At 40.9% G+C, this 13,913-nt stretch overlaps 1 protein-coding gene across 9 annotated transcripts in view; it reads left to right on the top strand.

Annotated features, from left to right (window-relative positions):
- The window catches only part of LOC149314712 (sodium/calcium exchanger 3), a 273,963-nt gene that overhangs the window by 233,800 nt on the left and 26,250 nt on the right, over positions 1 to 13,913 (top strand). For 6 of the 9 annotated variants that reach the window (XM_089521774.1, XM_089521772.1, XM_089521773.1 and 3 more), the window contains one exon: positions 7,194 to 7,211. The exons of 2 other annotated variants lie outside the window; for them this stretch is intronic. In XM_089521774.1, coding sequence (XP_089377900.1) covers positions 7,194 to 7,211 — 18 coding nt within the window. Of the gene's footprint in view, positions 1 to 7,193; positions 7,212 to 8,565; positions 8,636 to 13,913 lie in introns of those variants that run through there. One more of the 9 variants, XM_089521780.1, reaches the window with a different exon arrangement.

Here is a 13,913-nt window from a genome sequence, read left to right as displayed (position 1 = left end):
TATTTGGAGTAGCAGGCATTTGTTTCATTCCATGTCTTTGACTGTGAGATACAGATGATTAGAGTAGTAGTAATGAATGCAGAGAAGAATAGGCCTATGTTTTAATGGTCTCCAAAATTGGACACATAAGGTCTCTTTTCAACCTGAAGCAAATTACTCTGGGTGACCTCTCTTTATAGGAAGGAAGCGCTGACTTATAAAACCATTTTCCTGCTTCTACAAGCAATGCCCGCTCAGAAGCGTGAAGCTAAAATAATCCCCATGCTTCCCACTCTGTATTCCTGAAGTTTCATTCATAGTATTCTTTAAATATTCATGTGTCACATTAGAAGTGAAAGAGAGAAAAACACTCTTTTACTGGGCTGAAGTGCAAATGGATTTTTAAAAACAAACACACACACACACACACAAACCCCAAACCCTAGATCCTCAACATATGAATGTTTTAAAAGACATATTTTAGCCCTGACTGCAGCTGGGGGGTAGCAGCCACATTTCTGTTTCAAAACAAAATTCATCTGAGGGCCAAACAACAGGCAGTGTGATGGACTAGAATTATTGTTGTTGTTGTTATTTTGCATGTACACTGTTAGTGGCATGCACAAGCATAAGTCTACCTTGTGTCTTATTTTGGTCATTGCAGCAGTTAGTATTCTCTTCCACTTTCTGTAATTCCCAAAGCCATCATCCCCAGTACTCAATGCCATAGCCCCCCTGAATATTCATTCCATGGCAGGTGAAGAGTTCAGAGCCATGGGCATTAGGGAAGTGTCTGGCTATGGCCCACAGGCAGATGCAAATCAGTGATATCATCTGCTGAGAGTCTGGCAGATCTAAGCAGAAGATGCTATGATCTGCATTTGGCTAGGGGGTACAGCTTATTTCCACCCTTTCCCCTCTCCACCAGCCATGGAATAGCAGTTCAGGGGGGCCATCACTGTAAAACTGTGAATTCCAGCTGTGGTGAGTGAGGAGCCATAGCACAATTTCAACTGTGGAATTTCTACACAATGCTGGAGAGTATATAGGATCTCAGCGACAGAGTGGGCAGCCCATGTGGGTAAAGAACACCAAGCTCTTTCCCCTTAACCACCTCACTTTCACATAATCCAGACCTACACAACTTGGCAGTAGGTAGGGGCCAAAATTAAAACAGGCTAAATTTCTTCAAGCTGCGGAGAGGGTTTTAGCAGCTCATTTTCCAAGTAAAAGTATAATTAATGAGCAAAATATTTTAATAATTAATTAGTAATTAATTAATAATTAATCTCAATAATTAATTGATAATTGATAATGATTAATATTATCAATTTCAATTTCATCATCATCCTTGTCTGCCTGGCCCTTTCCTCAGGAGAAGGCCAAGTGTCAGAGGAGCCTTGAGGTGCGAACTTTCATCCATTCTCCTCCTCTGCTGCCTAGTTCTCCTGCGGAAGAAGCTTGAAAGCACCTGTTTGCCTTTCCCTCAGCATGCCCTCTCCTTGGGAGAAAGCTGGGCTGAAAAGGAGGCTTGTGGGGTGCCCATTTGTCCTTCTTTCTCCTCCTCAGCTTGTCTTCCTCCTCCTTTGTCTGGCTCTTTGCTGGGAGAAAGCTGGGCAGCAGACGAGCCTTGAAGTCCTTGTGGGCCACCTGAAATCCTTTAGCAGGCCACAAGTGGCCCACAGGCTTTATGCTGTGCAGGCCTGACATAGTCCATAGATCCATTACTAGCTTTCCTCCAGTATGTGAGAAAAGGAGAATACTATCTGAAATGATTAACTGCAGGAATATAAAGCAGTACATGGGAAGGGTTCAGCACTTTTCTCTAATGCACTCCTTAGGTTGTTCAGATAAGATATTCCTGCCTTGGGTTTTCTATGTGAATGGGGTGGACAGATGAATTATGACTGTGATGAGCCTAGTTTGGCTGTAAATTACCTAGAGCTGTATTGAATGTAAAGTTACACATGCAAATGAATTGCACATTCCTTGCAACTAAAATAACCAATTGAAATTGTTATGATCAAGAACCAAATAGTAACATCACAATTGGAGTCATTACTGAATTTAGACAATTCAGTTTTGTTTACCATAGTTTTCACTCATTCTTTGAAAATGTAGGTCAGAATTCCAGTTATTAATCAAAATCAACAAGTATGATCTGGCCAAAGTTCATTTAAGTCCATTCATTTTATGGGAGGAATTTAAGCACAGTCTCCCAATAAATTAATTCTCCCATTAAAATCAGAATGCTTAATTTTGGCTGCAGACTCTTAACATTGTGAACCTTCTTTCAGACTTCAAAACGTTAATGCTCAAGTTTTGGAAATGTAGTCTGCTTTTTTAAATAGGTTGTTAAAATCACATTTGGACAATTGTACTTTCTCCCTTAATTTAAGTTACCAACCTGATAATAGTTCAAAATTAGTTTGTCATTGTTTTACAGTATGGAAAATTGTGACAAAAATTATGATTCTGTTATATTTACGTGGACTCAAAAGGCATTCCTGTTGATAATGTAGGTCACTGATGAAAAACTATTTCAGCTGTTCAGCACAGCTAGCTTATACCTTATTAGTCAAACAAGGGAATGTGTGTGAAAACTGGTTTCAATACACTTTCAGTAATTTGATTTATCTACAATATGGTACAAGCTAGCTGGAGGCAGAGCATATTTTACCGATATTGCCAGCAATCTAGTTAATGTATGCCAACTTGTTTGTGCAATTCCATTAAGAAATGTGCAGTGAAGTCATATGCATTTTCAGATGCGAGATCCACAGAGTTCATGGGAGATTGCTTACAAATATGTACTTAGGGTTGTGACATTAGACTTTTTATTCTCATGAATGCAGCAGCAACTACCTGTTTGCGTAGTTCCCTGCCTTACACAGGAATACTTAAAAGTAGACATAAACTCTGTTCAGGGATTTGAATCTCACCTGCAATAGAGGGCCTGTACAGACTAGGGAAAAGGGGCGGACAGAGGCTGCCCCTTTCTCCCCCGGATTGTGGTTGTGCCAACCATACGACGCAACAACAATGCACCTGGAAAAAGGAGCCATGAAACACGGCTACTTTTTCTGCTGCTGCTGAGGTGCCATTAGCACTCTGGAGCGGTGCAGTGACGTCCCTTGTCTGCCATGCCATTTGGGCACGGTGCATGAGATACATCATCATTGTGTACCATCTGAACGGGTGCACACCAAGATTGTGCCCAGACAGTGCGGTAGGGTTTGGGAATGTGTGGACGCTCCGCTCTCCAAGCCCTAAAATCGGCCCCAGGTCAGCGCAAGTGAATGGGAGAGAAGTGCTGTGCCCATTGCCCCCATCCTCTTTATCATAATCTCATCACTCAGCTCTGTCATCTGTCTTGTCTCATGCCTGTTGCTTGGCTCCATCATTCCTCATGCACTGGAAAGGTGAATATCTGCAACAGAAGTCTTGTATCATTTCACAAATGATTTAGAATCTACGGAATCAGGATGTAGTAGGAGTCAGTGTAGTGTAGGGCCACTAGTAAGAGCCCTTGTTCTGTAGTTGTTTGAGTGGTGGACTCTTGGAGACCAGGGTTCAAATACCTTCTCAGCCATGAAAACTCCCTGGATGACATTGGGCAAGTCATACTTTCTCAGCTTCAGAGGAAGGCAAGGGCAAACTCCCTCTGAAAAACTCTTGCCGGGAAAACCCTGTGATGGGGTTCCATAGGCCAAGGTCAATTTGAAGGCACATAAAATAAGACAGGTTGGGTATCCCTTATCCAGAATTCTGATATCCACATTCCAAAATTGTCTGTATGGGTGGCAGAGATAGTAACACCTTTGCTTTCTGATAGTTTAATGTACACAAACTTTGTTTCATGTACAAAATTATTCAAAACATTATTTATAAAATTACCTTAAGGCTATGTTTATATGTTTATACAAAACATCAATGAATGTCATATTTAGACTTGGGTGCCATCTGCAAGATATCTCATTATGTATATGCAAATATTATTTTTTTAAAAACCCAGAACCCTGAAATCTAAAATACTTCTCTTCCCATGCATTTTGGATAAGGGAGATGCAACCTGTATGATCGGGGTTTTAAATCCAGTGACAGCTACTGGATTCCAGGTCAATGAATCCAATTTGGGATTTAATGCAAATTTCCAAGGAACTGTGCAAGTTTCTGACCAATATTCACAAAATATGTGAAGTTTGGATTTAGACCCAGTGGGGATTCACCTTCTTGTAGAAGCTATCACCCCTCTAAATTTCATGGAAGTGCTACATGATTGGGTAGACTCCCTGCTGCAGATGTTATTCCTCCATTGCATGATAGCAAATGGAGAGGGTTGTCAATATTAGCAAAGAGATTTGGATCCCTTCTTTTTCAGATCATTTCTTTTTAAAAGCTATCAGCTAGTCTCTTCCCTTGTTTTAAACTAAAGTCAGTTTATGAGCTTATGCTATACTTGCAAGGTCAGCTTCTCAATTTGCAACAGGTTTAATAACCTTATGCAGCATAACCTTATGCAGCACTGAAGAGTGGCCTTGGGTACCAGGTACCATATAGACATAAGCAGCATGAAATACATGGCTTCAGGTTATTAAGTAACATCATGGTGTACTCTGCAAGCCTCACTCATTGGTGAGTGTGTATTTGAGGGACTCATCCAACCCTTGTGATAAGATAGTGAGCTACTAGACAGATCCATTAAGAAGACTTTCCTGTGAATGAATTTGAATGATGCCTCTTTTGCTGTAATGAATACTTTTTTCAGTTACTTTTTCTAATTATTTTTAGACATTTTGGAGATGTTTTGAATTATTTCATTTTCAAATTTTCAAATTATAAGCCATTAATAGTCCCAGGAACATTCCAGAAAAATCCGAAATGAATTGTGAACACTATCAAGTAACACAATGGGTTACTTTTGCAATCTTCTAACAAGATATAAGAACAAAATACTTTTTAGCACTCAATAATGTGGGGTTTGGGAATTGTGTGTCCATACCCCTTTATGACCAGACCCTGAATATATATGCAATTGAATCTCTGACAAAAAGTAGAATCTGAAAGGGCCTGTTTAGGCCTGTGAACACTGCCACTCCTCAAAAGAGCAAGTGTCCAGAAATGATTTCCATTTGCCTAAAACATCACTACTGCTAACTCCCAGGTGCCCTCTTAACCTTGCAGCATGTGTACCCCTATGGTAATGGAAGGAATACTTAAAAACTTAAATACTGTACTTAAAAACTTACTTTTGAAAGGTTATTTTCCAAACTCTGCATAAATCAGATATTGAGCAACTTCAAGGAATTTCAGAACATGTGAGGTTTTTAAGCAGAGTGCATTTAAAAGTAAGATTTTATAGAATATTTAAACAGTCATTTGTAGAAACTATGGTGGTAGGCTTATGAAGTAAATTCTTATTACAGTTCCTATGATGCATATTATGTCTAACACAAAAAGGGAAGAAAGAGATATAATAGGAGTCAGTGAGGAAGTATAGCATTTAAAAGATTATTGATGATCTAATCCCAAATTAACAATTCTGTGCTTAAAATATCGCTATCAGTATTATACTGTCCATTAACTAAGGTCTTGTCTGCATGGGCCCAAAGACCCATTTCCCTCTGTTCTGGCATTGTCCTGATCGGATGATACATGTCCCAAACCCCAGTTCTGGTGCAAGCAGTCTGGGCAATGTCTAGTCTAGCACACTCCACATCATAACTAGGGTTTAGCAGCTTTAATCTCATTTTCAAAATTTACTAGTTATTCTGGATATTCCAGGAAGATCCAAAGCCCTCTGTTCCTATGTTGCAATGGCTGTCTACACAGGCATCCCACTGAGCTGCCCAGCATGTCTGCTGCCACCACAGGTTGCTCTCGTTCTGATATCAAAACAAGGTGCCCAGCCATCTGATCATTGCTGGATGTTTCATTCTGACCTCAGATTTAAGTCACCTACAACAGCAGTTAGATGTGCTGGGCAGCTCAGTGGGATGCCCATGCAGACAGCCACTGCAGCACTGGAAGGGAGGGACAGGTAACAGGGAAAGATTGAGGCAGGGACAGGGACAGGATACACTGGGTTGCCCCTGGTATATCTTGGCCCTTGCAGATAATGGAAAAGAAATTTTAAAAGGAATTGCATCAGAAGAGACTTCTAGCTGAGCTAAAGCTGCTGTATTCACTTGGGAATAATCACCATTGATCTCAGCAGTGGCAGGCAGGTACAGAATTGCACTGTAAAAGTTACAGAAAAATTCTTGTTCAGTGGAACAAAGCTATTCATTGTTATCAGTATGGTAGTTCTTGCATGCTTTCAAGGCCAGTGGATTAACCACTACGCTATTCAGTGTCTCCTGACCAAAACCACAAACAAATGATTCAGACTCTGGAATCCAAAGCCATCTCACTTACCTAATGTAAATCAAATTTGTTTTACTTTTTGGAACTGCTCTATACCTCTGTCTATAGCAACTATCTACAGTTTACCCACTGAAATGTGTGATCTAAGCATCAGCTTGTTGGGGGCATAAGTTATTCTTCTATTTGTGGCTATTACACAAACATCACATATATCTTGTAACTTGTACAAGTGGACTGTCAACTGCAGTTGCAAAATGAGCTGTCAAAGCAAGCATGCAAACTAGGTGGGAAAACATTTAGCTTCCCATTTTATGGTGGAAGCAATTCTGCCGAAGTCTGTGAGTGTCTTAAAAAGTCATTTCTAAGCATGCATCATCATCTCTCTCTGGCCCCTCTTTTTGTTTTTGAGCAAAATTGAGGATACTAAACACAATAATTCTAAGGGTTCTAAAATGGCTGCAGTCTTTGCTAGAAGCAACAGCTGACTTGGGATGAGCACTGGCTGATCCCAAATTCTCAGGGTGTATGGCCAATTGGCCCACTTTTTATGTCCTGTAACCCTCCCCCTCCAGGTCCCCTCCCCCTACCTTTGCACATGAAGGAAAGGGGAAAACATCAGGAAACCAGCACCCTTGGTACACCCTTCCAGCTTCATTCTCATCTTGTTGCTACAAGGCATGCTCACAGACTGCATCTAGCATGCGGCTACAAAACAGTCACAGCAACATCAAGCCAAATTCATTTCTCATTTAAAACAGTCATCTGCATAATGCTTTGAGACTGTCATGCATATGAGAATAACTCTATTCTTTTTTCCCTTCTTGTTTTTTATATTTCTTTTTATATAGCACTCCTTCTGACTCAAGGTAAGTTTTCTCCCCTTATATGTGTTTTGTTTTTGTTTGTTTTGCTTTGTTTTTTGTGGAGACAGGAGGTTGATCTTCATTCTGTACTTCTCTTGGATGTGGCCTAGATTTCAGTTCTTATCTTTAATTTGGCACTATTTGATTTGTCACATGTTTTAGTAGTTTTACTACTAGTTGCTACACCAGTAACTGTCTATTGACACCTTAGCATGGCCCACCCAAAGCAAATGGCCCTTCAGGGAGCCTCTCTACTATGCCTAATAGTAAGAAAACAGAGAGGATGTACATACAGCCCCTAAGGGATGGTGCGATGCCACCCCTTTCCTAACCAGATTGGGGCTGCAGCCACCTTATGCCATGGCCCCGATCTGGCCTTTCGAGGGCACAAAAAGGAGCTGCAAAAAGTGGCTCCTTCTTGTGCGCTCGAAAGGGCACAATAGCTACATTGCTGCAGCTATGTGGTTCTCCTTTGGCACTGCATTGTATGGGTGCAGCACCGGGGAGTGCCATGGTGCCATGCGCTATGTGAAGCAGCATGTGGCATCAGGTTACCCTGGGGTGGAGTCAGGCATGTGTCATGAAGATGCTACGCCCTGACTCCACCTCCATACCAGGCTTATTGGCCGGTGTGTACAGGGCCAGAGTCATCATTGCCTACTGCACAGACATCCACTCATCCTTTTACCTCTGGCAAACAGTTTTTGCAGAATATGGTGATGCTTCAGAGGTGGCAGCAGCCCAAGAAAGAATACTTTCTAAGGACTACTTTCTGCTGCTAGTAACACTGTTAATACAACTGAAGTAGGAGGGCAAACCCCTTCCTTACTGGAGACAATGAGGGAGGCAGAGGTGTCTTCCTCAGCATTTTACATGTACATGATTGTTAATGGTCCTGGTTGCTGACCACAGCAGAAACTGCAATATATTTGTATGGTTTGGGTTATAATTCTTCTTTGTCCCTTACTGCCTCCTCATGCCTATGAACCCATCATGAATGTCCACGTTATTTATTCAAAACTGACTTAGTAAATTCTAGCCATCATCATCATCATTGTCATCATTATATTCTTCAGCCAGAATCCTGTTGAACAGTTATGAAATCATAATCTACATTTACACATTCATAACTGCTATGTATTCATGATCCCCTAGATTAGGGGCTACGTAGGGATCATGAAAGTTGCCCAACCTTTACTCACCAATAAATAGCTACTTGAACTAACAGAGGTTCATGTCCTGTTAATCAAGAAGGAGCTGCCTGGCATTCTACTATCATCCCCATCGCTTGAGGGGGATTTGCAGCAGGAGTCCTTTTTCTACCTGTCACACCAAGATTTGTTCACAGGAGGAGGTGGGAACCTCAGACAATCACTTTTCAGTCAACAGTTGAAAAGACACCCATCAGTCCCAGTGTCTGCTTACCAGTAAGTAGGGGGTGTTGTGGGTTTTTTTTTTTTTTTGGGGGGGGGGGAGTCTGGCCGAAATCCAGTACATAGCACCATAACTACCTACATTGTAGATAATGGTCATACAGGATTCATAGAATCATAGAATCATAGAATCGTAGAGTTGGAAGAGACCGCACAGCCCATCCAGTCCAACCCCCTGCCATGCAGGAAATCTCAGTCAAAGCATACCCGACAGATGGCCATCCAGCCTCTGCTTAAAGACTTCTAAAGAAGGAGACTCCACTACACTCCGAGGGAGGAGTGTGTTCCACTGTCAAACAGACCTTACTGTCAGGAAGTTCCTCCTAATGTTGAGGTGGAATCTCTTTTCCTGTAGCTTGCATCCATTGTTCTGGGTCCTGTTCTCTGGAGCAGCAGAAAACAAGCTTGCTCCCTCCTGAATATGACATCCCTTCAAATATTTAAACAGGGCTATCCTATCACCTCTTAACCTTCTTTTCTCCAGGCTAAACATCCCTAGTTCCCTAAGTCGTTCCTCATATGACATGGTTTCCAGACCCTTCACCATTTTAGTCATTGGACATGCTCCAGTTTCTCAATGTCCTTTTTGAACTGTAGTGCCCAGAACTGGATGCAATATTCCAGGTGGGGCCTGACCAAAGCAGAATACAGTGGCACTATTACTTCTCTTGATCTAGACACTATACTTTTATTGATGCAACTTAAAAATGCATTGTTCTTTTTAGCTGCCACAACACACTGTTGACTCATGTTCAATTTGTGATCTACTTGGACTCCTAGATCCCTTTCACGTGTAGTCTCCTTCAGCCAGCTGTCCCCCATCTTATATCTGTGCTTTTTATTTTTCCACCCTAAGTGCAGTACCTTACATTTCTCTGTGTTGCATTTCATTTTGTTAGCTTTGGCCCAGCTTTCTAGTCTATTCAGGTTATTTTGAATTTTGATCCTGTCCTCTGGAGTATTAGCTATTCCTCCTGATTTGGTGTCATCTGCAAATTTGATGAGTATGTCCCCAATTCTGTCCTCCAAGTCATTGATGAAGATGTTGATGAAGAGTCTGTTGATCATCTTTATAACCCACCCTTTCCTACAAACTGGGACTCATAACTTGTCACATAATATAACTAGTATGCATGTCACAATAGTCTACAATTGTAATTTTTTCTTGAATTGAATTTTAAAAAAAGAACAACCACATATCTGGATGTATGTGAATTATCATTTATAAGTGTACATTTCAATCACAGTAGCCACATCATCATTCCAAGAAAATGATGTGACAAGCAAATCGTGTGTAAATGGAGAAAAAGAAAACATTTCCATTTCTCTATTGTGGTATCCAGGCTACACACACACACACACACACACACACACCTTGCATATTAAAAAAACAGACACCAGAATAACTGTAAATTTTTTCCTTCTTAGAATTCTATCAGCTCTTCAATTTCAGGAAGTCAGTCACAGCTGTTCCCACAGTAATTGTGTTGCTCTAATTCAGTGGTGTGCTAATTTAATCAGATCTTCTGGAACCAAATAATATGTATTAAAATAATACAATTTCTACGCCTTCTTGTGCTCAAATTTGATTGTTTTTGGCAGGTAGTATGAGATAATTCACTCACTTGGCTCAGTAGGAAGTTGCTCTTAAGTTAATAAGTAAAGAGGCTGAATATCTGACCATGTCAGAGAAGAAACATGGCCAGTTCACAAAGCCACTTCCCAAACCCAGTCCCTGTCTTCTCACCAACACCAGTACAACTACCAGACATGCTCTAGAGCAATGGTTCTCCACCTTTGTTGCTCCAAATGGTTTGGACTTCAGCTCCCAGAATCTCTGAAGACTGGTCACATTAGTGGGGAGGTGAAGTCCAAAATATCTGGTAATCCAAAGATTGAGAACTCCTACTTTAGATCAGTTCTACTCAAAGTTGTGGTTGCTGGATTTCTGCTGGTCCACAAGTAATTCCCTGGTGAGTTTCCAGGAAAAAAAAAACAAAAAAATTGTAGCCAATAGTGCAACTATAGTACCGGTCTCTGGTACACTTAGTGCAGCACCTTAGATAATATCCCCCTCCTTTAGATGAGCTGCCAAGTGAGCTAGATTTATGTAATGACACTTCCATCCTGGTTAGCTTCTGCAGTTGGGCACTTTAGAAGGACTGTGTTGACATCACTTGGACACGTGGACGATAGGCTTCAAACTCTGTAAATCCTGTGGCAGATGATATGCAGAGCAACATAAAAAATGCATATGCCACCGCACACGTAGAGTGCCACTCAGGACAGATCATGACTAATGAGTAAAGAATGGAGGTGACATTTTCACTTAGGCCATGTCATGTTAGATTTAGAAAATGCAAACATTTCAGGAGTGTTGGAAAAAATTACGTTGAAAATTACATTGAAGTTTGTCATCTCGTCTCTTTGCTTTAGCTTCTGCCTTTCCCCCGACTAGACCAGTACATTATGTAGCCTTTTTTTAGAGCTGGCTCTTGAGTAGACCAGGCAAACTTTATCTTTTTTGTTCCATCCTTCTCTTGTTCTGCATATCACAAGATTGATATATTGTTGTTCTGTATTCATGGGTCTTGCCTATATTCTTAACATTTTCTATTTGTCCAGGGCTGATCAGAGTTGCAATCCATCTGGAGGACACCAGATTGGAACAGGCTCAGCTAGATCCTTTACTTTTCGAAATCCAGCAGCCTTAAAACCTAGCTAGCTGGGTTGTGTTGGTGTCAATGTCCAGATGGGGAGTTACTTATTTACAGGAATGCCAATGTAAAATTAACACAATTTAGAGCAATATACATTAGGATATAAAGACCTCTGTCTTTATATCCTAAAAGAAAAGAAATATTGAAAGTGCATGTGTTGATTCTGTATTTCAGCGCTGACACAATATCAATGCCTAATCAATGCTATTACAGTATTAACCAATTTCCATTACAGTAATTCGCTAACTGAAAAATTCTAGAGAAAGCACCACTTGTACTAGGAAATTGTGCCAGAACTTGGAAGTAACTAATTCCAAATGCATAGTAAATGGTCAGTTACACATAATTAGTCGCTTACAATTCATTCCTTTGTAATAACTGCAAAGTAGCTAAGTAAATAGCTAAGTAAATTCCTTTTTGCATGTAGATAAAATTATGTGATTGTAATTTGATTGAGGATCTCTTGATTATATTGTAGTGTACCTATAACTGCTTAAAGTCATTTTGATAGTTATGATAAAGAAGCAACAGCAAATAGTTTTAAGTCCTGCCTCATCTGTACCTTGTATAACTGAGCATGTTGAGACAACTGTGAACTGAATATGAACTAATTGTGCTTTCTGTCACAGACCACTGTGCATTCGTATGTATTTTTAAATTATCCAGAAATTAACTTAGGCCTGGTACAAACGGGCAGGAAGAGGCAGCAAGATGCCACCTCTTTCTTCCCCAGATCGTTGCCATGGCAACTGCACAGGTGTGGCAATGATCTACTCCAAAAAGGAGCCACGAAACGCAGCTCCTTTCCACACCACTGCCAAGGCGCCATTAGCGCCTTGGGGTGGCACGGTGATGTCTCTTTGTGCCACGCCATTTGGATGTGGTGCACAAAGCACGTCATTAACGGGCACACCATTTGAATGTGCAAGCCCAAAATGGCACCAGAGGAGTGTGAAGTGTGCGGATGCTCTGCTCTCCTGAACCCTAATTTCGGTCCCAGGCCACCGCAAAGCAGCAGTTTGTACCAGGCCTAAGATGTTACTATTTAGAAATGAGAAAATAAAGTATTTTTTTTTTTAAAAAAAATTGTAATGGCAATTAGCTGTAACTAATTAGTTTTTAAAAGTAATTTTCCAGGCTCTCAATCTTGCTTTGTCCCTACTGCCATGTATGATTAAACTGAGGTTGAGAAATGGTGTACCTTGACATGACTGTCATGATTAACTCTTGAGGCCACTGAGCTTAATGTCTTAGAATGTTTTTAGTTCAAAGCTGATACTAGTCTGGGCAAATCATGCACACAACCAGTCACTATGTAAAACAAATAAACAAACAAATCAACTCAACTCAACAATGGCTCTTCTGCATCAGCTACCCTCTCTCCCCTCACTAGTCTGGACAGATCTAAATGTTTCATCTACCCCTGTTCAACATCCCAAGGAGTGATCATGTACGCCTGGAGTTTGTTATACAGTGGAAAGGAGAAGCCAGACATAGTCAGACACACATTCCAAACTTTAGGAAAGCTGATTTGAGTAAACTTAAAGAAATACTGGGGGTGATCCCATAGTCAGCAATACTAAAAGAGAAGGGAGTTCAAGATGGATGGGAGTTTCTTAAAAGAGAGATACTGAAGGCACAATTTCAAACAGTTCCAATGAGGAAGAAAAATGGGAGATGTCTCAAGAAGCCAGGATGGATGACTACAGAACTTTCAACTGAGCTAACTTTTAAATGGAACATGTATAAGAAATGGAAAGATGGGGAAATCACCAAAGGGGAATTCAAACAAATAGCTAGCACGTGTAGGGGTAAAGTCAGAAAAGCTAAAGCACAGAATGAACTCAGGCTTGCTAGAGAGGTTAAGAACAATAAAAAGGGCTTTTTTGGATATGTCCGCAGCAAAAAGAAGAAGAAGGAAACGGTAGGGCAACTACATGCAGAAGATGGCAAAATGCTAAAAGGAGACAAAGAAAAGGCAGAATTACTCAACACCTTTTTGCTTCAGTCTTTTCAGAAAAAGCAAAGTGTGCTCAACCTGAGGATAATGGAGCAGAGGACAGAATACGGGAATTTCAGCACAGAATAAGTAAAGAGATAGTACAGGAATACCTGTTTAAGCTAAATGAATATAAGTCTCCAGGACCAAACGAACTACATCCAAGGGTATTAAAAGAACTGGCAAATGTAATATCAGAGCCATTGGCAATAATCGTTGAGAACTCCTGGAGAACAGGAGAAGTCCCAGCAAACTGGAGGAGGGCAAACGTCCCCATCTTCAAAAAGGGGGGGGGGGGGAAGAGGGTCCCACCAATTATTGTCCAGTTAGTCTGACATCAATACCAGGAAAGATTCTAGAGCAGATCACTAAACAGTATATCTTGATTTCAGTAAGGCCTTTGACAAAGTTTCCCATGATACTCTTGCAAACAAGCTTGTAAAATGTGGGCTAGACAAGGCAACTGTTACATGGATTTGTAACTGGTTGACCGGCTGAACCCAAAGGGTGCTCAGCAATGGCTCCTTTTCGTCCTGGAGAGAAGTGACCAGTG

Source organism: Sceloporus occidentalis, unplaced genomic scaffold (genome assembly GCF_023333645.1).
Source record: "Sceloporus occidentalis isolate IW3139 unplaced genomic scaffold, rSceOcc1.0.p SCAF_4, whole genome shotgun sequence".
Taxonomy (NCBI): Eukaryota; Metazoa; Chordata; class Lepidosauria; order Squamata; family Phrynosomatidae; genus Sceloporus; species Sceloporus occidentalis.
Note: the sequence above shows the minus strand (reverse complement) of the source record. Positions and strands in the feature narration are given on the sequence as shown.